General features: G+C 42.3%; 2 protein-coding genes across 3 annotated transcripts; both read right to left on the bottom strand.

Annotated features, from left to right (window-relative positions):
• Positions 1 to 1,854: 1,854 nt before the first annotated feature.
• Positions 1,855 to 8,657, bottom strand: cpb1 (carboxypeptidase B1 (tissue)). 2 transcript variants are annotated; one of them, XM_074622555.1, is made up of 11 exons: positions 8,519 to 8,657; positions 7,810 to 7,885; positions 7,397 to 7,521; positions 7,206 to 7,305; positions 7,014 to 7,115; positions 6,832 to 6,936; positions 6,629 to 6,739; positions 6,418 to 6,508; positions 5,683 to 5,885; positions 2,488 to 2,572; positions 1,855 to 2,223 (listed from the first exon to the last, which is right to left on the bottom strand). In XM_074622555.1, exons 1-11 carry the CDS (start codon positions 8,617 to 8,619, stop codon positions 2,036 to 2,038), a joined length of 1,287 nt encoding a protein of 428 aa, XP_074478656.1. In that variant the 5' UTR covers positions 8,620 to 8,657; the 3' UTR covers positions 1,855 to 2,035. The 2 variants fall into 2 exon arrangements, with proteins under 2 accessions (XP_074478656.1, XP_074478657.1); XM_074622556.1 differs by having other exon boundaries at positions 7,393 to 7,521; positions 8,519 to 8,595.
• Positions 8,658 to 10,510: 1,853 nt separating this feature from the next.
• agtr1b (angiotensin II receptor, type 1b) lies at positions 10,511 to 17,093 on the bottom strand. Its single transcript, XM_074622557.1, has 2 exons — positions 16,732 to 17,093; positions 10,511 to 11,896 (listed from the first exon to the last, which is right to left on the bottom strand). The coding sequence occupies exon 2, from the start codon at positions 11,788 to 11,790 to the stop codon at positions 10,702 to 10,704; it is 1,089 nt and encodes a 362-aa protein (XP_074478658.1). The 5' UTR covers positions 11,791 to 11,896; positions 16,732 to 17,093; the 3' UTR covers positions 10,511 to 10,701.
• Between the last annotated feature and the right edge of the window lie 8,912 nt (positions 17,094 to 26,005).

Below are 26,005 nucleotides of genomic sequence, written 5' to 3'. Positions count from 1 at the left end.
GAGCTCTTAAGTTAATTCTCATACAAAGAGGTGTTTGGGACATGGGTCTAATACTAGGGGGTAGGGGGATAATCAACAACAGGTATTTATTTTTTATATTTAAATAGACAACAATATTAGGAGTGCACTTTAAATACACATATACGGTAAGTGGAATATTCCCTTAACTGCACTACTGACTTTAGGGACATTATGAACACAAGTTAGGCAGCCCAGCCTAGAGGAAAAAAAAATACTACAAACAATATGAAACCTTTAAAGGTACAGTAGGATTTGGTGGCATCCAGTGGTGTGGTTGCAGATTGCAACCAACTGAGTACCTCTCCACTCACTCCTCTCTTTCCAAGACTGCGGTAAAGTGAGCCGCCAAATGCAAAACCGTGGTAACGCCGTTCGCCTCACTCACAGGCCATCTTGACCATAATAACAGAGCCCGTTCTCATTCCCAAGGCGTCAAATACCGACGCTTTGTCATGGCCGTTGGCGTTAGATATCGCCGCTCAAGGCACCCTTTAGCGCCGGTATGCGACACACCGGGCTTTCCATTAACTACAATGTAAACCAATCCGCGGCAACAGTAAATGCTCAGGGGTAGTGCCGTGGTGACGTAGTTTAAAGAGCGAAAGAGATACACAGGGTGGATGGGTCCAACAAACACAAGGCTTTCATCCAGGAGACCGGTCTTCGTGTCCCGTGCGTTACGTCGTTTCACTTTCACTTTACAATTTGTTTGTGTTGTTTTTTCCTAAAGAAACATTTTTGTTTAATTCATAATATTAAGCACGTGTTTTCTACGACTGAAAAGTGACGCAGAGGGCTCATTAAGCATGTGTTTAGTGCGACGAAAAATTAGACGCCGAGGGGTCTGACAAAGCGGCAGTATGTGACGAGTTGGGATGAGGACGTGCTGTAATAACACTACTTTAGGAGCAACGCAAGTCAGATGGCGGCTGGCGGTACCACGGTTTCACAAGCATGTTGGAGAAGTACGATGGCCTTCAGGTAACGTAAAAACGCAGAAGGCTCTCTCTAGAGCCAGTGTTTGGTTTGTCCATTCTGGGCTACTGTAGAAACATGGAGGTGCAACGCGGCGGACTCTGCGAGGACCCGCTCCCTATGTAGGTATGAAGGACTCATTCTAAGCTAACCAAAACACAATGATTCTTAGTTTCAGGTGAATATACTGAACACTAATGAAAACATAGTTATGAATATTATATTTCTGCTAATAGATCCCCCTGATTGTTACACACTGATGCTTTAATTTGCAAGTGTTTGCATTTGTCATAATGTTACAAAAGCAGCTGAAATTCTACCTTCTGCTTCAGAAATGTGTGCCAGTGCAGTTAAACTCCCCGCTGGTCTTTGGCTCTTTTATTTTCTCCGCTCAGGCAAATGCTTGGCAGAGCGGAGACGCTGCCAAGGAGTCACTCTGTGGGTGTCACGTGCTGTGCTGCTGGACGAAAATCCTTTAAGACTGATACCCCCACCTTCCCAACCTCCACCGCTGGAGCAGTGCCAGCAGAGCAAGAAGGATCACCAGGGTTCAAGGGGTCTGAAAGAGTACATTAGTAGATGGTTTTGTTTCTTGTGTGCTGTTTTTTTTGCATTGTTAAAGTTCAGTTGTCTCACTGTGTTTTCTTGGGCCATGAAGGATTTTTTTAAAGCAAATTATTATTATAATTTCTGTTCACACATGTTTCCTGGCTTATTAGTGACGGACTGTGAAGTGTAAGCATTATTTTACTCACCATACCTCCACTGTTTTGTTGTATACTTTCACACAAATGACAAAGCCTCAGTCCATCAGACACTATATTATCATATACATATAAAAAAAAATGATTCAGCATGTGGGGATGGATCATTGATTTTATTGTTTGCACTCATCTTGACATTCTGTCAAGCACAGCAAGGAAACATGGCGGGTGGTGCCCGTATCCATGGATACATGCTGGAGATGGCTGAGAGGTTGGAGGGGCTGGGGGCTGGTACAGAGGAGCTGAGTTGGCAGGGGTCCTGGCGGTTCCGCTCTTTAATAGAGGTTCTTCTGCACGTAGGCGGCGATGTACTTGACGGCCAGCATGGTCTCCTCGCATGTGGGCTTGATCTGAGACTCGGGCAGCAGGAAGCCGTAACGACCAGTGTCACGCAACTCGAAGGTGTAGGAATACTTCACTCCCAGGTCGTAGGCCCAGTCGTCGGAGCCTCCAGCGGCGGGGTCTGAGGGCAGATAAGGAGAGGGGGATTATTCAGAGTGGGACAGCCTGCATGCATTTTCCTACAAATGCTGCTTTCAGGGGCCAAAAAAAAAATCCTTTGTTTGCTAGAAATAGCTTTCTATTTTGTTGCCATTAGAGGCCATATCTCTCAAAAGAGGTTTGTGCATCAGGAACACATCAAAATGCATAAGTGGAAAATGGAATATCAAGCTTCCTCCAATTTCCCCATGGAGACGAATGCAGCTGCAATATTCGCTGTACTTACAAATGGTTGCAGCACCGGGTCCACTGGTGTAACGAGTACCGTACAGACTACGCAGAGCAGCAGAGGCTCCCTCAGCAACCTTCATCTAGAGAAGAAACAAAAATCAGATTTGTTAAAGGACAAATCAGACGTTTTTTGACCTCAAAGTACAGATATGTTCACATTAAGGCTGTCAATCGATTCAAATATTTAATTGCAATTAATCACATGATTGTCCATGATAAATCGCTATTAATCGCGAATTAATCATACATTTTTTTATCTGTTCAAAATGTACCTTAAAGGGAGATTTGTCAAGTATTTAATACTCTTATCAACATGGGAGTGGGCAAATATGCTTGCTTTATGCAAACATATGTATATATTTATTATTGGAAATCATTTCACAACACAAAACAATGACAAATATTGTCCAGAAACCCTCACAGGTACTGCATTTAACATAAATAAATATGCTGAAATCATAACATGGTAAACTGCAGCTATCAGTGTGCTGACTTGACTATGACTTGCTCCAAACTGCATGTGATTATCATAAAGTGGGCATGTCTGTAAAGGGGAGACTCGTGGGCACCCATAAAACCCATTTTCATTCACATATCTGGAGGTCAGAGGTCAAGGGACCCTTTAGAAAAAGGCCATGCCAGTTTTTTCTCGCCAAAATGTAGCGTAATTGTGGAGTGTTATTTAACCTCCTTCCCGACAAGCTGGTATGACATGGTTGGTACCAGTGGATTCCTTAAGTTTGTAGTTTCATATGATACCAGTATCACTTTGCTTTAGCTTTAAAACTGAGCCCTACAACCTAAGAATTGCAAGTTGCGTAATGCGTTAACTTTGACAGCCCTAATTCACATATGTTACTGAATACTTTGATACATCTGAGCCTGTTTTATTCCTGAATTTACACACTTCAGACAGCATTAGACAACATAATCTCTCTAAAGTTATGAATTTATGAACTTATGAATTCAACTTTTGATTTGTAAGTGTGAGACTGTGTTTTTAATTATTTTGAAAGTGAAATAGTCTGGTTTTAAAGTGAAAAACTGTCTAATAAAGAAACAATACAATAAAGAACCAAACAACTATTAAAACCCAGCTTGCAGTAATAGGAAACATATGTTTTTTTTGCCCTGCAGCATGCACAATCCATTGTTCACACACAATATATTTACTGATATTACAGAAAAATAGTTAAAAGCTTCAGTGAGTTCCAACAGGAAATGAAAACCCCAGAGAAATGCACAAGCAGGAAATTATATTTCTGGAGGAATCGATGAGTTATGACAGATGCCCGGAGTTCTTTTCTTCTGCAAAGTGTCAGAAGAGAGCTGAAATTACGAGCCTCGGTTAGTGTGAAAGTTGGAGCCGGGGTGTGAGTGTTAACTGTACACCCCAGTGAGAGGTAAAAGAGCCATGAGAATGAGGCATATGAGTGAGCGGGGAGTAAATGATTTGCAGCAGCTAAGTGTGGCCTTTAGATAAGAGTCATAATGGGACTGGGCTGAATTCATGTTTAAGCTTTTGGAAACACCTTTAGAGATATTATAGTCAGTTTCTATTCATATTACATCCTTTGTCTTGAAAGTTGAGATGCACACCTTGCTGGAAATGCTCCCCATCATAAAGACATTGTTCACGCTATATAGTCTGCATCTAATGAGTGTAATTCCTGTATTTTACCAGCTTTTACCACCGGGCCATCAGGCTTCTCAGCACTTATAACACATACCTGCTGTCTGCACCGTTTACTGCTACATTGAGCCACTTTATGTATTGCATACTGTTAAAGACACTGTCACTTGCTTTTACACACAATCCTCATTTTCATATATATGTAGCACTATATTTCTATTCTATTTATGTAGTCACTTTTTTTTCATACAACTTATTGTCACTTTATGGCATCATTGTCTTTCCATCTTATTAATGTTATTATATCTTATCTTTTATTGCTGAGCTGATGCGTTCTCTCATCCTATACATTTCATTGTACAGTTGACCCTGCGTTAACCTACATATGACAAATAAAACTGAAACTGTGTAGATGTAATATCATTTTAAAACGAGAATTACAGCCTCACGGTTGTATCCCTACGGCAACCAGACAAGTTGTTGTTTACATCCATGTCTTTTCAAAATGTCATCACTTCATCATTCCATCCTGTTAGACATTTGTGTAAAATGATATCATACAAATCATATGAATTCTTGAGTTATGTCCAAAAACATGTTTTGTGAGGTCAAAGTGACCTTTGACCACCAAAATCTAATCCGGACGTTTGTGCCAACAAGTAAAACTGGTTTTGAAAAGAGTTTACTGAAATACTTGATGGCACAGAACACCAGCCCCTCTCCAAATATGTTTTGATACATAATATCTGACTATACAGTATGATCATTATGAGGATTTTTTGGGGGGTTTATTTATATTTCGGCTACTGTACATGCTGTTTTTTAATGGTGCCGCTGTTGTTTTTGAGCTGTATCGAATGTTTTTAAGGTGTGGTTACTTGTCATGTGTTGTTATTATTGTCATTAGCAGTTTTATTGTTGTTGATTTATTGCTTCTTGTAGTTTAATTTAAAAAAAAAAAAAAATGTTGACCCTTTTTGACTTGTGGTCATTTTGTTGTTGTTATTGTCATTACTAGTTTTATATATTTTTTTGTTTTGTTTTGTTTGGTTTAATGTTTGTTTTTCTTTTGTTCCCTTTTTTGCTTTGGATTTTAATTACACATTTGTGATGTACTGTTTTTGTACAGGTTTTGTATGGGTAGTTTCTACTGTGGTAGTAACTAAAAGGGATTCCGGGTAAATAAATAAATACAATTCCTGAGGAATCATGTTCATAAGAATTGGTCGGACGGACGGATGCATAAAAATCCAAATCTGCTGTTAATATAAATAAGCCGTATAGTGACTCTACATTTACCTTTGATACTTGTATGACGATCCTTATATAAAAAGCCAGATTGATACAGAATGTAACACACCTATGTCTCATGCAGTTAATCTATTGTTATTGCGTTCCCAATGCAGGCTGTACACACAAGGCTGCAGCACTATAGCAATGCATGTGACACTGTGATGAATAATAATTATAGAGTCATTGTGACTGACCAAGCATGTTAGTTAATATAGAAACTGTCCTTATTCAGCTGTATGTACATTACGCCATATGATGACTTACCAGCTCACTGTGGTGTGCGGCCAGCTCAAAGGTGTAGGAGTAGGGGAAGAGCAGCAGCTGAGAGTAGGAGTGGATGGTGAGGTAGGCCTTGATGACAGACTTGTTCCTGCGGATGAAGTCGGCAACGTTCTTGACCTCGATCTCAGACTCTGGTTTGTACCCGCAGAAGGTGTCGCTGCAGGGGTTGCTGGAGGCTCCAGTGGCTGTAATGAAAATTACATTGTTGAAAACCACTGATAGATCATTTTATTTTACCTCTTCAAATGCATCGTGACTACGCTTAAAGGCGCGGTTGTACACATGGAGTTCAATTTACTTGCAGAGTACTATGCAGCCCACGAAAGCAGTTGTTTAATGTCTTTTGTGGATCTGGAGGAAGTTTGAGAAAATAACCCTGATGATGTCATAGTGATGTCATCAGGGTGACCTCTGTATTCACAAACTTATAACAAAACGTCTAAGTTGCAAGCGCTACAAAATGTGGATTTGAAAGATGTGGGTGTTTCTAATGAAAGATGCTACCAAGATGCATTATGGGAAATGTAGGATTTAAGGTTTTTGGGGTGTGTGGCTCATACTACGCACTAAAAGTCAAGATATCTCGGCCTTGGCTGCATAGGTTTTAGCCATTTAAAAAAAACATACAGTATACCCTCCATCTTTACGGAGGTGCAATATAAAATTGCTGGAGTACCCCTTTAATATATAACCATGTACAGTATATGTTGCACTTACTGCACCAGCCAGCGTTGAAGTTCCTGTTGGGATCGGCACCAATGCAGCCGGATCCAGATCTCCTGGAGCGAGTCTTCCTCCACATCCTGTTCTAAAGGCCCCAAGTGGACAAAATAAACATGTCAGGCATGCATTTAACAAATCAACAAAACTTTAAGATAAACAAGACAACATGGTCTCTATTAGAATATAAACTTTAGCTTGAACTTACGCTCTTGTGGGTGTAGTCGTAGCCATCAATGTTAAAGACGGGCAGGACGAAGACATCCATCTGGTTGAGCAGGCTGGTCATCTGAGAATCACTGCCGTAGGTGGACAGAGCCTGAAGAAGATTAGGGGGAAAATGTTGTGCTGTTTTGAGTGGACATCTTTGTATAAATGCTTGCAATGCCCATCCAGGTGTGTCTTCCTTACCTCCTTGACAAACCACTGGCAGAAAGCAGTTGAGATCCACTCTCTGGCGTGGATACCACAGTCCAGGAAGATAGCGGGCTTGGTGGAGCTGGACTTCTTACCGATCTGTAATCATAAAACATTTGTTGGTATACTTATACTTCGAAACGAGGGACTGATATAGCAGATATGTCTTGAAATACCTTGAGGACAGTCATGGGGCGTCCCTCGTAGGTGTTTCCGATCACCTGCTTGCTGATCAGACTAGGATTGGTGGAGGAAATGGAGTTGATCCAGGACTGGACCTGAAATTAAAAAGGGGGAAAAATAAGAACAGGAAATAACAGTCCGGTCCTGGTAGAGAGATTGCAACTGATGATAATTTTTCCTCTTACTTTGTCCCAGTTGTTGTACTTAGTGTAGCTGTGAGCTCTGGGAGAGGGCTTGTTGTCAGCCTGGCCATCAACAGCAGACTGCAGATCCTCAATAAGGACCCTGAAGAGGGATTCATTAAAAAAAACACAAGTAAAAAATAAAATCTTGTGTTGAAATTAGATTTATTTTAAATCTTTGTCTCGTGACCTACTCATGCTCGATGTCACTCTGCTGCAGGATGGTGTACACCATATCCAGGTACATGGCGGGCACATGGATGTCCACATCAATGTCGATGGTCACCATCTCAGAGCTCTCGGGGCTCCAGAAGTCGACCTGCAGATGGCGCCAAAGTCAAACACTTGAGCATGTTGAAATATTCAGATGTGAAATTTCAGCTGAAGTGATAAACTGAAAGACATTCTTATTGTGATGTAAATATGACAGTATTTGATCCAAGCATTCAAAAAAAGGTGCAATTAGATATGATTTGCATATCTGAATGGGCAATTTACACAAAAAAGTCAGTACAATTTAGCCTCTTCCACCATTACCAAACCATTTAAACCCCTGTAGTGAGTAAAGATAGCGTTATAAGGTGTGTGAGAGACAGCAGTAAGGTACCTCGATGCTGTTAGCCAGCTCCTTAATGAGGGTCACATGCTCATCAAGCACAGGCTTCAGACGGAAGACTTTCTCTCTAGTGAAAAACAAAGAAAGATAACAAATATTGTACGATAGTCACAGTTTTGTGGTTCACATTACTGGGCAGTTTCTTTACAACACAGTAAAAGAATACCCTGAACATGCAGAAAACACAAACTTCACAAGAATGAAATGATTAACTGTTTGTTTTATACATGTTCAATTCCACTTTTTTGAACTAATCACTACAGTTTGTATAAATTGAATTGCAGCTGCTTAAAGCTGCAGTGGTTCAATGGTTTTTGGGAGGCTGTAAAGCAGTTGAAGGGTTACTGCTTTGTACAATACAGATGAAGTACCTTTGAGCAAAGAAGTCTGTCATTTTGTCTCAGGACAAATATTGAAAAAGATCATAAACATGACAATCTCTTGCTTTAACAACTCTAACAAACTGCCACACATATTGAAATACTATCAATTGATGGCAGGCTGATTACATGAACCATAATTCAGGCCTATTCAGTACTCACTTGCTCCTCTAGTTAAGATAATACCATCCTATAATATATTGTAGGCAGGTCAAAAGTCATGATTAACACTGCAATTTAGACATTTTTATAGCAATAGTGTTACGCATAATTGACAGAAGTATATTTCTTTTTTGCTTTAACAGAGACTAGAGATTTACCCCTCGAAGCGAGTGATGTCAGCCAGGGCAACGGCCACCAATCCGAGAAGCAGGAGGACCCTCATGTTGTCAGTGAGGCTGAACTCACCGTTTGACGCCATTTATACACCCGGCCTGCCGCCCGTCCACCAATCCCCATCTGCGATGCAGCATCATGTCACACATCCTCCCAGAAAGCCACCTGTTATTTTTAGGTGCTACGTGGAGGAACGGGGGCCTACATGATGCACGGTCAATGATTAATAGGTGCTGAGGCCAATTTTGAGCCACTTGATTTTGATTCTTGTTAATCTCAGATAACTAACTCTTACTCTTAGGTAACTAATGACTAATCAGGATGTCTCTTTTTTATTATGAGGTAATAAAAAAATCAATTTAGTAATGTGGATTTTTCTAATTTTATTCATATTTTCATATATTCACAAACTGTACATTTACATGGTAGGAAAAAAAGTCTATCAACATGTTTAAATATCACAAAGACAACCACCAGAGATATTGACAATGATTCCCCTGCCTGGAGTGTCTGTGTAGCACTCTTATTTATACAGCACGTTACTCCCAGACTAGGCAACATTTCTTATTATGCAAACACTTAACCACATATAACATGCAGGCACTAGTTATCATAGTCACATATGTTATTAACTGATACATCACATTTTTGCTACACTTTTCCAATTGTTCCAGCTGCTGGCTGCACGGCACCCATGTATGGGTGGCGTATGATTTTTTTTTTTTTTGCTTTGGCTTCATTGCTGAGCGCTTGATCACTGTTCCAACTCGTGAACGACCTGCTGAGCACACAGAACGGTTATCACTGGACAATATATTAATGCACTGTATCCTTAAGGCACAAAATCCTGCAGCATATGCATTTCTTATATAAATAATGGGATAAGCGATCTGGTCTTTTCTAGCATTGATATACTTGGTTACTGGATTTTCTTTACCTTCACCAGATGTTTTTTAAAGGGGCTAAATACGGGATTGGGATAATGTCTATTGCCTCTCAACGGCTCTCAACATGGCTCAGTGAGCCAGTTGGCGAAATTACAAATCCTACTATAGCGAAGGCCTCTGACTAGCCCTACTCTGCCTCTGATTGGCTTACCATGATATTCTTATCCTTACCCTAACTAATCTCACTCCTCATGCCTAAACCTAAAGGCCCTGACACACCAAGCAAACAGTCGGCCGTCGGACAGTTTGGGTCCGTCGGTGAGCGTCCGTCGGCCTAGTTTTTGCTCACGCAGGCGCAGGACGTACGTGCTAGTTGGGCGTCGGCTGAAGTCTTTAAGGTGTGTTCTTTGATTGCAACTTATCGGCCAAAACAAAGGCGACGTGAGGTAATGCAACAGGCGGCCTTCATCGCCGCTAGTTCTCTGATGTCGGGTTGGTGTGTCTAAGGCTTAACCAATCCAACCAACGAAGGCAGTGAGTCCTAGCCAATCAGACGCAGAGTAGGGCAGTCCATGCCTTCGCTAAAGCAGGATTTGTAAGTTAGCAGCCGGGCGGCTCGCAGCTAAAGTGCCCGAGATAATTTACCTGAGGAGGAACCGGAAGGTGGGTGCTATGCCTCCGTGACAATGCCGTTATCAGCTGCAATCGCTAAATGAGAGCAGTTCAGAGCGGGGGCCATGAGCTAGCCAGTGGGGCACACTCACATGCACAAACATGCACTAAAAGCATGCGCAAGCCACCCGGCTATGTCAACAAAGCACAGAGAAGATCGGATTACAACACGCACAGAGGTAGAGCGTCTTCATTTTCTGCTCAGGTAGACATTACTCCTCTATATCTTTACATAGAAAATAGCTGTTTGCTGCCATAGTAATGCTCTGAATTTTGAATTCAGCACCTTTAAAACTTTTTCTACTTCACCAATGTCAGTGACATTGACTTTCATTTCACATGCTTGGAGAGAAACATTTGCCTGCATTACTGTTGTGTGACATGTGATGGTTTATGAATAATTATTCTGCAGTTAAGCATTGTACAAGGTGGATTTATCTTACTCACAGAGAGACATGACTACAACATTTCAACCATTCTGCATGGTCCAGTGCTTTGTAATACAGTTGGGGTTTTATAAGCATGGAATGTCTCCATCCCCGGCCCCTTAACCACACACCAAAAAGAGCAGGGAGGTTGAACTTGTACCCTCTTTCTCTATTTTTTTTTCACTTAACGTCAGAGGAGGATTTGCTTTTGGCTGTGAGGCTCAGCGCCTCGGTGGCACGTAAAGAGAGGGCGCTCATCTTGGAGCTGATGCTCGAGTGAGGCCTTGTGACTCCACTTGGCGAGCAGCGCAACAGAAGCAGCAAGTTCTTGCGAAAGTTGTGCCCGACAAACCCGTACACAATGGGGTTAACGCAGCTGCTGAAGTAGGCGATGCAGATGGTGAAGGGCATGGCAGTGTCAATGATATCCAGGATGGTACAGTTCTGCACCTTTGTCAGCTGGGTGAGCATCTGCATCAAGTGGAACACCTGATGGGGCACCCAGCACAGGAAGAAGGCCAGGACAGCTGCTGCGAGCATGCGCAGCACCTCGTCGTCCCGCGAACGGGAGCTTTTCTGGATGTGCCTCGCCCCCACCAGCGCCCGTCCGATGAGGCAGTAGCAGGTGATGATGATGACGAAGGGCACCAGGAACCCCAGCAGGCTTTTTATCAGACTCATGGCCAGCTGGAGCTCTTTCATCATGGCTATCTCATCTTTCGGATGCAGGATGCTACACACGTTAGCCGTGTAGTTTGTGATGTTGTGGACATCCCTGATCAGCGCTGTGGGCAAACTCAGCACAAAGGCAAAAAGCCAGATCACTACGCAGGTGATACGTGCGTACATCACAGTGCGTAACCTGCGTGATCGCATCGGGTGGACGATGGCGAGATACCGGTCGATGCTGAGCGCCGTGAGGAAGAAGATGCTGGTGTAGAGGTTGAACATCGCCAGCCCCGCGCTGGCCTTGCACAGGAATCCTCCAAAGGGCCAGTGATAGCCTGTGGCGGTGAAGGTGGCCCACATGGGCAGAGTGATGAGGAAGGTGAGGTCAGAAATAGCAAGATTGAGCACAAATATGTTGGCCACCGTCTTGAGCTTCATGTAGCAGTAGATGACGGCCACCACCATGCTGTTCCCGATCATGCCGATGACAAAGATGCAGCCGTAGACGATGGGCACCAGGGTGAAGATGAATTCATGGGTTCCAGACATGCCGCATGGCAGATCTATCTCTTTTGTCGCTCCTGCCGTTTTATTCTGCATTTTCCCGTTTTAGTGCCAGATCCTGGGACTTTTAAACAGGGGGCCCTGTCGGCAGGGTGCGTCTGTGGTGACTGATACAGGCCTTGGGCGAGGGCCTCAGCGAGTCCTATAAAAGAAACACAACAAAAAAATTGTCACAGGCAGTCTAGGGGAAGAGCCATCATTACCGCTGGCATGGCCCATAAACGCTAATCCGCACGAGCGCCAATGAAAGCGCTCACCCTACACCAGCTCATTAAAGACCTGCACATTAAAGCCATCCTGACGCTTTATGTTATTTCTGTAAAATAAGAAGCCATGAAAAACAGATGTTGTATGTTATTCAATATTCCAAAAATGCCCTTTGAAACATCATTATTCAGACAGTCTGCATTCTGCCTTCTCCTCTAAATCGTCTCTCGGCTAATGAATGGCAACAGTAAAACAGTGCAGTGTTTATCAAATGGCCCGTCCATCTGGGTGGACTGTCAGCACCCGGAAGGAGAACATTTATGCCTTGTGTTACGACCTGTGTTAATGAAGACTGCATGGCAAAGTGCGAGCTTGGATAACAACACCATTAAACACTGAGGTACTGAGGGAGAGAGGAAAGAGAGGGTTGAGTTTCCAGTCACTGTAAAAGACATGTCACGTTTCAAACCCTCGGTGTGCGGAGATACATTGTACCCAGCATGAGAACTTCTAATCAGCACACACCTAAACAAACAGGACAGCAGGGATTCGGCTCTGTGGAAACTTTGCTCTGTGAGAAAATCAAACCTGCGTGCTGCGGAAAATTTGCCTGGGGGCGACTTTTTGCTTCATTTGTACCAGCAGAATGTGAAATGGGAATAAAAAACAAATTCCCCCCCTTTGTGGGAGTCTTTATGTTTAATAGAATGGCTTAGTGGGTGTCATTAGTGGGGCTAATGCAATAATATTAGCATAAGCCTCATATATTCTATTACTTTAGCTGCAAAGATAGGTTCTGGTACTAATTACATGAAAATGACAACATGTTTGTGGTTGCATTAAAACCAAACAGATGCCAGGGGAAAACACTCTGAATTTGGAGCACAAAAGTGGGCAAAAATAGCGTATAAAACATTTTATGGGCTGTTTTTTAAAATATGAAGGTGACTATTTTGTACTATATAGACTACTGTATACTCGCCACAATAAAAATTTAAATCCTCCAATTGCCAGTTTTACTAAACTAGGCAGGCGTCTTGCCACAAGATGGCATTCTAGCTTCAAGATCTTTCCATCTCACAGCTGACACAGTACAGTGATATCATGATGGAAATTATTGTACATCTAAAACATATTGGAAAATTGCCTTTTGCAGTTGCTCTTACAGCTACTACACTTTAAAAAAAACCTTCCCTCTCTGCATTCCTGTTGCCCTCTGGTTGGCATTAAGGCCGTCTGAGCCCTTACAGTAGAACTATTTTATCTCCCAGTCAAAGATCTCCTCATTTTCCGCCAGGACTCAGTGGATGAAGTCTTTGAAAAAAAAAAAAAACCTGCGTGCACTAAAGCAACGTACCGTATCGGTTGCAGATGTGGGGATTGTTGAGTGTGGAAGATGTGTGGGTGCCAAGGGCAACAGAATAATGAAATATCTCTGCGGTGCAGTAGGTAAAGCACCAACACAGATGTCATTGCTTGGATTTATTGTACACGTGTTTTCTTTATATAATGATTACAACAGTGGGTGGCTGTAAATCTAAACTATACAGGAGAGAACGACAAAACACATATCACTTTCACAGTTTAGGGATTTAAAACCGTTAAAGAAAATCTCTTGAAGATTTCTGATGACCACAAATGGAAATAAGGGAGAAAATGAACACCGCATGCCTTTTACCATTATTGGAAAGGCTGGCATTTTAGCTGCCAGTATTTTTCCATAAGGGAGATGCTCAAGGAGAGGGGACGTGCGCGGCGAGTGAATATAAACAAGGCTGAAAGTTATTGCTGCCTATATATGTAAGTGAGCCCCGTCGTAAAGGTGAGGTGGCACGGACAGAAGGTGAGTCGGAAGCAGGTGATTTAGTGCTGCCGTGTCCAGCGAGCAATAGCTCGGGAGTGAGATGGCACATTACTGAATGACAGCCATAAACCCCGGGTGACCACAGACAGGAAGGTAAACACCCACTTCACAAGGTCCATGAACAAGCTGCATCCTCTCGGACGAGACAATGGGTTGTTTGCAAACACACAAACGCTGCTTACAATGAATGCTTAAATCGGGATTAGGAGGAAGTTTGGGGGCATTTTTGCTCCGCAGAGGCCGACTCCTGAATGGCAATGTAATCCTATTCAGGGTATTTAAGCGCAGTCACTTTCTGCTGGGATCATGGGAATTCCTTAAAAAAGTTAAACCTAGGAAAATTAAAAATCACAGCCCAGTTAGACTGAGTTTGGTTCCCATCAACGGAGCTATCTGAGGCTGCCCTTGGCCTGAGCACCCGGCTGCTCCGACATGAGCACCACCATCTGGCTGCCCATAGAGAGAGACACTAAAATGCCTGGTTGATGGAGTTAATGATTTATATCAGCCCATTATGAAGTGAGGTTCATCTTACCGGGAAGACACCAGCTCAGCCACCCACCTCATGATCATCCTCTCGTTTAGGGTTCGTTGCAGGCCTGGTCGGTCAACAGAACGTTTTGCAACAGGCCGCTTTCCCACTTTGCATCCTCTATCTTCAAACATGTTACAGGAATTTAATACCCAGCTACCTAACACCAACAAATGGCACTCTTGAAATGGCACGACAGCTTCATTTGTCATTATTACTCCTTGAAGAGAAATAATATGGGTGTCTAAATGTGTAGTGCACCTCAACCGTAGCCTCCTAGAGCTCACTTCCTCCTCCATCTCAATTTACACTTCAGCTGAAGAGTGTTTGAAGTAGGAAACTTGACCAAGAGCAAACTACTAAAGCAGCTCTTAAAGCAGCAGTGGGTAGAATTTGAGCCAAAAAAAAGTATTTTTTATGAAATGGTCACTATATCCTGACAGTAGTGCATGAGACAGGTAATCTGAAAAAAACATGTGCCTCTGTGTCCTCGGGTTTCCCCCGGTGCTACTAACTGCATCTGCAAGATTTCACAGACCAGAGGAAAACAACCAATCAGAGCCGAGCTGGAGCCTGCTGTCTCTGAGCAGCTGTCAATCACTCGCAAACTCCAATCAAACGGTCAAACTAGGCAGCGCTGATCAAATATGAATCAATATGAGGAAATACCAAGCACCGCCCACTAGCCGGAGCAAACTTTCTCATTTTACAGCTAAACAGTACACTACAAGATGTTTCTGAAAACATCTGAGGAGAGAAATAGACATTACAGTAACAGAATATTAATTCATATTTGATCAGCAGTGCCTAGTTTGACTGACCCGAGTTTGCGAGTGATTGACAGCTGCCTCCGCCAATAGGAACGTTCTCTCTCTGAAATGACCTGTGATTGGCCAAAGTTTCCCATCACGGGCTAGATGTTTTTAAAGCCTGTAAACAGAGCCATGATGAGGTGCAGAAGTCTAGTTTTCTCTCACATCACTTGAATTACAATATGCTGAAAGGTTATTATGGAATTCTTGCCCAATGATGCCAAAAATATACTGCCTTGTGCATGTTTAAATGTTAAGTATGGTGTTTGATTGCTATTTTAAAAAAAACTGCGCCAAACCAACACACTTCTCCATTTAAAACATGTGCATTTTACACATACATGTTCAGAAAGAGAAAGAACAGCAGGTTTTGATTAAGCATGTGTGTGTGTGTGTGTGTGTGAGTGAGTGAGAGTGACAGTGTCCATGAACTAAATGGGGACCTGACTTCTGCCCGCCAGAGACCAGCTAATGGAAATATTGGCTTCAGAAACCACGTCTGCATTTTTCTGTTTACAAAACTGCACTTTCACATGACTTGCACAATTAAACAGCACAAACTTCAGCCTGCAAAGCTTCCCATCATTTCCTTTTGCTGTATTTGTATGAAATATGCTACCGCCGCTTTCAAATACAATAACATCACAGATTATAAATCCTTTTTTCTCTCCTACCTATTTTCAATCATTGAGATAGTTTGTTTGAAGATTATCTCACTGTAGATTATATTAAATAACACATTTACTGGCTCTCGAGAGTAGCGTTTGTCTCCAACAGGAGAAACATTAGGGGGAAAAGTAAGCACCTATAAAAGTGAAACCCATACAATGCTCTTGGTTTAAGAGCGTGATGTTGAGCAGCCTTCACAACTTATTTTCCTCATGTTAATTCTCCAGTGTCACTCTATTTCTTCTTCAACAGTTAGACTCGTCTCTCACTGACAAGGCTGAAAAATTTAATTTCTTCAGTTATCTTTCCCTGCTGTTCCACATTTGCCAAAGTTTCTTTTTCCTGCCTATTTTGGGATTAAATCCTTAATAAAGTGAGGATTTATAGGGAGCGCAGAGCCACTGTTTATCAGGAAGTGGATCCAATTTTCTCAGGGGATATGAGATAATGTAAACTTCCCCATATAGACTCCATCCTTCTCTTTGTATAGTTTTCAGATCTCAATTCTTCCCATCTCTACCACTGCACAGCTACAGTATTAAAGGCTCTGCACACACAGGACTTTCACATGAACAACTTGAACAAACAGCAACAACAGGTGGCACCGATCAAGTCAGTGAATGCATCTAATATGAAGTTTTGTTCTATGCATTTGCTACGTGAGTGGGTTCCCAAGGTAATATCATTTTTAACAATATGAGATAAATATTTTGCAGACACCGAAACCTCTTTTGTTGGAAAATTTGCCTTAAAAGCAGCCGTAATGAGTTAAAATCTGCTCATCCAATGAGAGATGCTGTTAAAGAAAAGTTACATTTAAAGAGTTTACAGACTTAAAATATAAAAAAGTTGGTATAACATCTTCCAGAAAGTGAGGTATTGTGAGTTCTTACCTGTGCTGCTGAACCAGGAGGCTGTTGATGCTTTCAGAGTGGGACGGACAGAGAGATAGAGAGAGACCACCGCGGTGTGCCACTGGCTGCCTCTGATTTAACTTAACTGGTGGAGCGAGACGAGCAGGAATACCGTCTGACACACAAACACACTCACACACACCCACTACTCTCTCTCTCACACACACACACACACACTACAATGATGAATGAATTACACTGGAACTACGTATTGTCCTAGCCCATCTCTCAGTCTGCACACACACACAAACAAATACAAGATCTTACACAATACCACCTCTCCTCCTCCTCTTCTTCCTCTTCTCCTCCTCCTCCTCCTCTTTCCACCCCATTCCCCAAGCACTCTCATCTCTCTCTCCCCTCTCTTAATGTCTGCTTTTAATCACTCACTTTCTCTTTCATATGAAATTTATTGCCGCTGTTGACAGGTGGAGCAGATTAAAGGCCTGTTGCACAACCTTTTGAGGTGTTCAATTCAGCGTTACAGTTTAATTAAAGCTGTAATGGGTAGAAATGGAGCAAATAAGATTAAAAAAAAGTTATTTTTATAAAACACTATATCCTGACAGTAGTGCATGACAGGTAATCTGAAAAAAATCATGTGCCTCTGTGTCCTCCAGTGTCCTCCTGTGTTCCTAATGGCATCTGCAAGATTTCACAGACCGGAGGAAAACAACCAATCAGAGCCGAGCTGGAGTCCTGCCATTTCTGAGCGGCTGTCAATCAACTCCGATCAAACGATCAAACTAGGCAACGCTGATCAAATATCAACCAATATTCTGTTACTGTAATGCCTATTTCTTGCCTCAAATGTTTTCAGAAACATTTTGTAGTGTACTGTTTAGCTGAAAATTAGAAAGTTTGTGACCATGTTGAGATCAGTTGAGGAAATACCAAGCACCGCCCACCAGCCGGAGCACAGCCAATAGGAACGTTCTCTCTCTGAAATGACCTGTGATTGGCCAAAGTCTCCCTTCACAGGCTAGATTTTTTAAAGCCTGAAAACAGAGCCATGAGGAGGAGCAGAAGTCTCAGAATACTTGAAGTAAAATATGCTGAAAGGTTATTATGGAATTTTTGCCCAATGATGCCAAAAACATTCGGCCTACTGCAGGTTTAACCAGACACATGCACACTGCCAGCATTTGGTTAATCTTACTTTAAAATCTCAACCACCTCTCTTCCTCCACTACTCATCTCTCATCCCATGACAGCCGCCTGTCTATTGTCCTTTACACAGCATGAAAGGAATGACTTTGATTGTGATTGGACCTGTCGACACACTGTATTAATAGCTGCCACAAGCTCGCCCTTGGCTTGGATCAGGGTGGATCAGTGGCTAGGAAAGAGGGGGCGTAGAGTTGGGTTACCGCTTTTCTTTTGCTCGTTTCTGGCCTCCCTCAGAACATTTCCCGTTTTCCATTGTGATTCAGTTGTCACTCATTTGTCAAACTTTTAGATGCATTGTTGGAGTGTGTGAACGTATGTGTCAGGGTGACCGAGCTTACGTATCCCCGTAATCAAGCTTGCTTTGTTGAGGATATTTAAGTGCGACAGACTTTCTGAGGAATGTCACCGGTAAAATGGTACCACAAAGAATAAATCCACGTGCGATAAAAGAATTTGATTTGGACGAAAGGGAGGAATTTGTACTTGTGTAATCCAGCTGTAATAAGAAGGGGTTTCTATTTTTAGCCACTGCAAACATCCATCACACACTCCCTTGCACTGAAGATATTTGTCTCTCGCTATTCTTCTCTTTCTCAAGGTCTTGACAGGTGCTGAGAAGTAGGTCACATCCTCACCTCTCCGCCTCAGTCCGAAGCTGCTATCGCAACTGTCACGGAGATGGATAGTGATGGATGAGGCGGCGTGGCTGTCATCCTCTAAATCCTCTCAGTTTCAGTGTCTGAGGTGCTGACGGTGAAAAGCGCCTGGGCTCAATACAAACAAGGAAAGAGAGGAAAAACAAACACTTTGGGCTAAGTGGAGGTCCTGTTTGGTCGCTTTTGCTTGCTCAGGTGTGACAGTCATTTGAGAATGATCACATTTGCAGAGCTTTCTATGGCTCACAGCATCTTGGAGGTCACACGGGGTCAAACATATACAAAACCTTTTTGAAAATACACAATATGCACCTCTTCAATCTTTATACCTGTCATTTTTCAGGAAGGGCAGGTTGCAGAGAGGAGGACAGTATCGCTCTTTGTCTGAAACACAGCAACAGAGACATTTACACCTCCAGGAGGATTATGATCAGGCTACATTATGTCTTCAATTACTGAGGATGATAAGAATCATCCATTAGGCGAATGCCATCTTATTGCGTATCCTGTCACAGCAATGAGCACCCGTACGGTATCAAATCGCCTGTACGGAATTATCAACAATCTATATATCTGAGCCACGAGACCTCTCAGGAAGTGAGGAGAGAGTTATGTATCAAGCTCCGAATCTCCACCGCATTTTCCGCCAAACAAATAATTCTCAGTAGGGACAGGATGTTGTTGCAACACCCCGCACCACAACGTTGATTTACACTCCTCGAGTACAAGCAGAAACAGATGTGGATGATTTAAAAATGGATGGAGATCTGGGGGAGGGAGAAGATTAGGTGGGGAAATTAAACTTCCTATGGGACTGTACCTTTTCAGAATGGATGGGTGGTGTTTATTTCACGTCGTTTACAAAGTAAAACTCCATAATTCACTCTAAAAGAACACACGAATGATCGTTCCAAGATTCTTTATAAAGTCGGGTTGTGCAACACTTTGGAATCTGATGCAACTACAGGAAAATCCAAGGAATACGGTCATTTATCATCTGTTGGGTAACGCATCGTTTCTGGGTGAGCGAGGAGAAAGCGGACAAGGCTTCATCTCAAATGCTCGTTCCCTGGAGGTGTGATAGCGAGCGATGCTCTTGCTAATCAAATCACTCTAACGAGATAAGCTGCGTTAGCACTTAAGCTGTAGTAGAATGAATTGATGGCCGAGGTAATTACTGGGAGCACAGAGCACTGCGGGTTACGACGGACTTTTTTACACCAGAGCAACACAGGCACTAAAATGCCAAACCATCCCGCAGCCACCTGCTGAAGAAAGACAATACTCTGTGAGCTCAGCTTCAACCGTAAACTGCTGACCTGTATTGACTGACATGAAGCTGAGTCATCTCTTATAAAAAATATTTGACAGGTTGCTGCGTGGTTTCCATCAAAAATCCATGTGTGAATTGATTGCATTTTAACAAGCAACAGGGGGCCAATTTAATTAAAATAAAATTATCAAGAACATGAGCAGCATGTTTCTTTCCTCATACGTTAATCATTAGTTTCTGTTGAAAAATGCAAGTTATACCAAACTTCTTGCGCAACTCACAAACCTCTTCCAGCAGAGCAAATCACGCTGACATGTTGTCTTAATGAGCCTCAAAAAAAGTCTGTCCATCTTGTACTTGTGCATGTTTTAAATCTCACGTTCCCAATCGTTCCCAAATGAATTGTTTTCATAAACTTGTTTCTCAACAGCAGACGTTTTGACTTGAAAGCACAGGTGGAACTAATAACATTGAGGATGTCCGTATGTTTCAGCAATCACTGCAATGAAATGCAACAATTAATAATGTTATTAGATACACCTGTGTTTGACAGGTCAGAATGTATGCAGTGAAGAGGGCCGGTTCAATGTTACCATTTAAGGTATTGCCAAGGTTTTTTGACTCAAATTTAATAATACACCAGAGGCGCACACTGGGGCTAGATGGTTCGGCTTACAACTAGCATAACTGCGTCAGTCAGTTGACGCACAATTTGCTGCAACATAACTGAACGCAACCTTTTACAATAAAGTGGCATTTTTAAAATTTCTAAAATCCGCCCTCCATTCTTGCTTCGGCACTAATGTGACACAATGATGCAAACTCTGGCCCATAGACAGTATATAAGTGGATTAAGTCATCTTGACGTCACCCATTGGTTTGTGGACTGACGTTTTGAAGCCTCGAGTTTGGCATTTTGGCCGTCGCCATCTTGGCTTTTTTGCAACCAGAAGTGACACGAGAGGGTGGAGCTAAGTACAACCAAATGCTGAAGAAGACATTTTTAGGTGACTGAATTGTTATAAGTGACTTTGATGAACTGATAACACACTGAAAGGGTTAAAGTTTGTTAAGACGAAAACACGGACAAATCCCAGACCGGACAACACCGTGGTAACGACCTGTCAATCACAAGGTAGCCACGCCCTAAAGCATCCCCTGCTTTATGGTCTATTTGACTCTAAATGGGACCATAATTTACTAAATGAACATCATGTTGTATTGAAGAAGACTTGAACTAGGGATTGAGACCATAAACTCATGTTTACAATGTTTACTGAGGTAATAAATCAAGTGAGAAGTAGACTCATTTTCTCATAGACTTCTATACAATCTGACTTCTTTTTGCAACCAGAGGAGTCGCCCCCTGCTGGCTGTTAGAAAGAATGCAAGTTTAAAGCACTTCAACATTGGCTTCACTTCTCAGACCCGGAGGTAGCCCACTGGGTTGCGCTTAGCCTTCAACTAGCATTACTGCGTCAGTCGGTTGACACACAATGTGCTGCAACATAACTGAATGCAACCTTTTACAATAAAGCAGCCTCTTTAAACTTTCTTGCTTTGGCACTAAAGTGAAACAATGATGCTAACTCTGCCCCGAACACTAAGTGTTAATGCTAATATAGCATTTCATGAGCTATCGCACTGGCATCATTCCCATCACCGTTGCTTCAGGACGTCTTTACAAGGAAAATAAGTGTGTTTTGGTGCTCCCTCTTTCTGCTTCAGGCCCGTTAAGTGAGTAGACCTCTTGGCTCTGTTCAGTTGGTGTTTATGTGTTTGGCTGACGAGCTGCTTGCTGTTTAAATGAAGTTATTGTTACTAAGGTTAAGGAATAACACCAGGCTTGTGTTGTTTATGCCGAGCTTCGTTTAGACTTTTGCATGTGAATTATGATAGGCTAGTTTTACGATGTTGATTTTGCATAGTGGTGAAATATGAATAGGGCAACTCTTGTGTTGACCTATTATCGCATCATTCATTCATTCCCAGGTTTTGCTGTTGTTTCGGGATGGCTTCTCACTGAAGGTCTCACTGCAAGCTTGATACTTGGATGTTTATTACCTTATAATGTTAGTTTCATTGAGGGCTAAACATGGCATATACAAAACTCTCCTTTCAAACTGCTGCAAAAAGTGCCTGCTGTTGCTGCTATTGCTGTTTATATACTGTATATGTTGCATTTCACACGCTCCACCTCCACCACAGCATCCACATGTTGACTGAGTTAAAGTTCTCTGAAGAGGAAAGTTTATTGTCATTTGCTCCCCAGTTCCTGCTGTGTTGAACTTGGTGAATGCTTGCGAGGAGTGATGAGGTCAGAGTCTAGATGTTATTGTGTATATGTGAAAACTGATTTTAACCAGCCGCGAGGGACGCTGGCATTGTTTTCACCTTGTGAGTCTTTGTGTGTGTGTGTGCATAGACCGTATATAAGAGGTGGACTTAGTCGCCGTGATGCCACCCATCGGTTTGTGGACTGCCGTTTTGAAGCCTCGAGTTTGGCATTTTGTCCATCGCCATTTTGGTTCTTTTGCAACCAGAAGTGACACGAGAGGGTGGAGCTAAGTACAACCGAACGCTGAAGAAGACATTTTTAGGCGACCAAAATGTGACAATGAACTTTCATGGACAGAAAACATATTGTGAAAGGGTTAAAGTTGTAAGACAAAAACACGGACTCTCGGACCGGACAACGCTGTGGTAGCGAGCTATCAATCACAAGGTAGCCACGCCCTAAAGCATACCCTACTTTACTAAATGAACATCATGCTGTATTGAAGAAGACTTGAAACTAGCAATTGAAACCATAAACTCATGTTTACAATGTTTACTGAGGTAACTCGTGCACTCGGAGAGCGCAGACCTCCGCCAAGGCTGACATCAAAGATGGGTGTGGTCTGAGCAGGGGCGCCGGTAGTAGGGGGGTAGGAAATGGGTAAGGGGCCACTGGAGACCCCACTTTATGCCCCTGGCCCGATTTGGCATCGCTGCTGGTGTGATCCCATCGCAGGATGATCTCTAGCTGTACTTTTTAAAGCATAATATGCTGTATATATCAATAACCCTTGTTATGTGATAACATGCTGACGTAGAGATATGTTAATAAAGGCATTTATCAACTTAATTATCTACCTAATTAGCATAAATAGTTATGTTTAAAATATTGTAGTGATTATAGTGTTACATTAAATATAACATGGTTCAGTTGACAAATACTATAACTGATTTACATATGGTGTGGGATTTTAAATGCTATAAAACATGTTATGTTTTTACTTGTGGTATAGATAATGTGACAGGAAGGTGGGACTCTAGTAAGCCAGCAGAACAGCATATAACATGTGTTTTATCTAATGGACTCTCACGCTTCATATAGACATAACAAACATCCATCTGTACAGGACTAATTTCTGGACTTCTGACAGTCCTAAACATCCCGCGCTACATACATCACCCTCTGATGGCCCACAAGGGGCCCGTCCAATGTGACTTTAACAAGCCTTTTATTTTCTCAGTGTGCTGCGTAGGTGTCAAGGACAGCGCTAGCACCATCCCTCTGGTGCCGTCAAGGCTCAGAAAATATTTACTGCATCTCTCACACTGAATTGACCTGCCTTGTTAGCGTTGTTGCCCGTGTGACCCTGACTCAGAAATTGTGTGGGAGGACGAGAACGACGTGGACAAAGAACAGAACAGAAAGTGTGTTTTGTCACATAAACTGTTTTTGTTTTTGTTTGTTGGTGCTGTAAGAAGTCAGGAATACGTGTAGTACAACCTGTAAGCACACTGGTTCTGGATTGACCTTTGCCCCTGAGCTTCAATTCCTGTTTAACGTCACGGAAAATCACTGACCCAGAGGTTGACCATGGAGATGTTAAATTATGTAGCCGCCACACTCCTCTTGATCAGAGCTAAAAGAACAGATATGGCAAAGACAACAAATCTTTTGCACAAACAGGAAGCGTCCAAGAGATTGGGGAGGAAAGTGGTGGGAAGGCCTGTACGGGCCTCTAAGAGTCACATTGTTTAGGTCTGGGCTCCCCAAGGTTGCCTTTTTACATCTACACACAGGGAGGGATGGGAAAATACTGAGGGGGATGCTGAGGGAGGCTTGCTACTTCTCCTTTAGTGTAACCTCTCCCATGAATATTTTAAGCTCTTTAATAGATCTATGGATGATTAAAAAAGGGAATTTGTACTTCCTTCTAGTCCTGTGGGGTTTATCAGTGGGATGACATTTGAATTCGATGATATATTGAGTCATATAGACATATTTTGCCTTCTTACGGTACTATCTGTCCAGCCAAAGGAGCATTATAGACTATAAGATAACGGAGGAAGAGGTAATGTTGCCTTCAAGCAAGGACGTATGTCACTGTGAAGGTTTATTAAAGAGATCTGTCATTACAATCAGACATCTCAGACACACATTACAACAGCGTAAACAAATTAATTTGTCTCTGTGTTCTTTCACTGTAATAGTTTCTTCTTTAGTAGCAGTGTGCTGTCAGTTTGGGTCTGTTAAGTCAAATGCATTATTATTGCTCTTACACCGTTATTGTCACTTAACTTTAAAGTAAATATAGATTCTTTGTGTGTGGGGGGTTGTATGCTCTCTAGCTGTGACTGTATTGTTCCTGTAGTAAAACTCAGCGTGTGTGTATGCGTGTCTGCGATGTGCGTAAGACAGAAACGTTTCACACACACACACACTGGCTTACTAAGGGTCTGGAACCTGTTCTTATCCCCTGCCAGGCTTTCCTTACGTAAACAGCATGTGAACTGCATTGAGTTTTCTTTCTCACCCATGACTCTCTTTAAAAAAAGAGTTATTACCAGGCAGTGAAACATTACCAAGGAATTTTTGAAATCATGTCAACCACAATTAAATGATAAATAAATATTGAATACTGATATTATGAATCACATCTGTTGAGTACATTTTAAGATGCATCTCCGTGTGAATATATCCAAGAGAACAGTATCTCAGCTTGCACCCACTTCCCTTTTACACCCCCTTCGGGTATGTTGTTACTCTCTGGGGCTGCTGGAGAGTTTGGGCTCCGGTAAGTCAATAACCCTGGGGCCCTTCAGACCGTATAAACACCCCCGTCCTCTGGGAAGAGGGTGACTTGCGCCACGCTGGCGATGTTTTGTCATGTCCTCAACTCTGTAGTAACAAACAGATTATAGTCTTTGACAGATGTGTTTGGAGAAAACGGTTCTGTCTTTAAAGGTACTGTCGTACCACAAATAAACAGGCTTTCTTTTGTGATAGCATGATTTTTAATTGGAGCAGTTTATAATGCATTTAAAACAAATCATGATAGAGTTGATTTACTTTGAATAGAGCAGATTATGGAGCTGAAACCAGTGGTGTAGAGGATGGTATACGCAGGTATACATGGGTACCGAGGCTTTTTCACGGCTGGTGTTCGGTCCCGCTGCACAAGGCGCCCTTGAGTGGTGGTATGAAATGCACCGGGCGTTCCATTAACTATAATGTAAACCCATCCGCGACAACAGTAAACGCTCTGAGAAACTGTGCAGGGAGTGTGGTGAATTAGTTTTAAGAGTGAAAAGACACGAAACTGGTGGGCAGGAAGGGAGGTGGATGGGTCCAACAAACACAGGACTTTTGTCCAGGAGACCGCTGTTACTGTTTCACTTTCACATTACAATTATCTGTTCATTTGTGTCCCGTGTTCACAACTTTCAGGTTCATTTTAACTTTACAAATATAGTAGTTTTAAGCCCAACCATGTAGTTCTTTCCTGAACCTAACTAAGTGGTTTCATTGCCTAAAATAAAGTGACATCAAGGGGCGTGACAGAGCGGCAGTATGTGACTATTTGGGATGAGAATGTGTTGGTATATCCACCTATCAGCCAAAAAGCCATCGGAATATATAGGAGAGTATACCCACTTCCTCCTCAGTAACCTACCCATCTGCTTAGTATACACCCAAGTAGATCATTGGGATTGTTCTCATAATTAGGATTATTGTCATAACAAAGTATCATTGCTGACAAAATTGGCAACCTCTACAGGCACCTATCTTTTTTTCTAAAACTTGTGCAATGGGTTTGAACTTTGTTGCAAATCTTCATTTTCAGAAATGTTTGCACGCAATTGTTTCATGGTAATTATT

This window comes from Sebastes fasciatus, chromosome 21 (assembly GCF_043250625.1).
Source record: "Sebastes fasciatus isolate fSebFas1 chromosome 21, fSebFas1.pri, whole genome shotgun sequence".
In the NCBI taxonomy this organism is placed as follows: Eukaryota; Metazoa; Chordata; class Actinopteri; order Perciformes; family Sebastidae; genus Sebastes; species Sebastes fasciatus.
The sequence above is the reverse complement of the archived record's forward strand: the minus strand, read 5'-3'. Positions and strand labels throughout refer to the sequence as shown.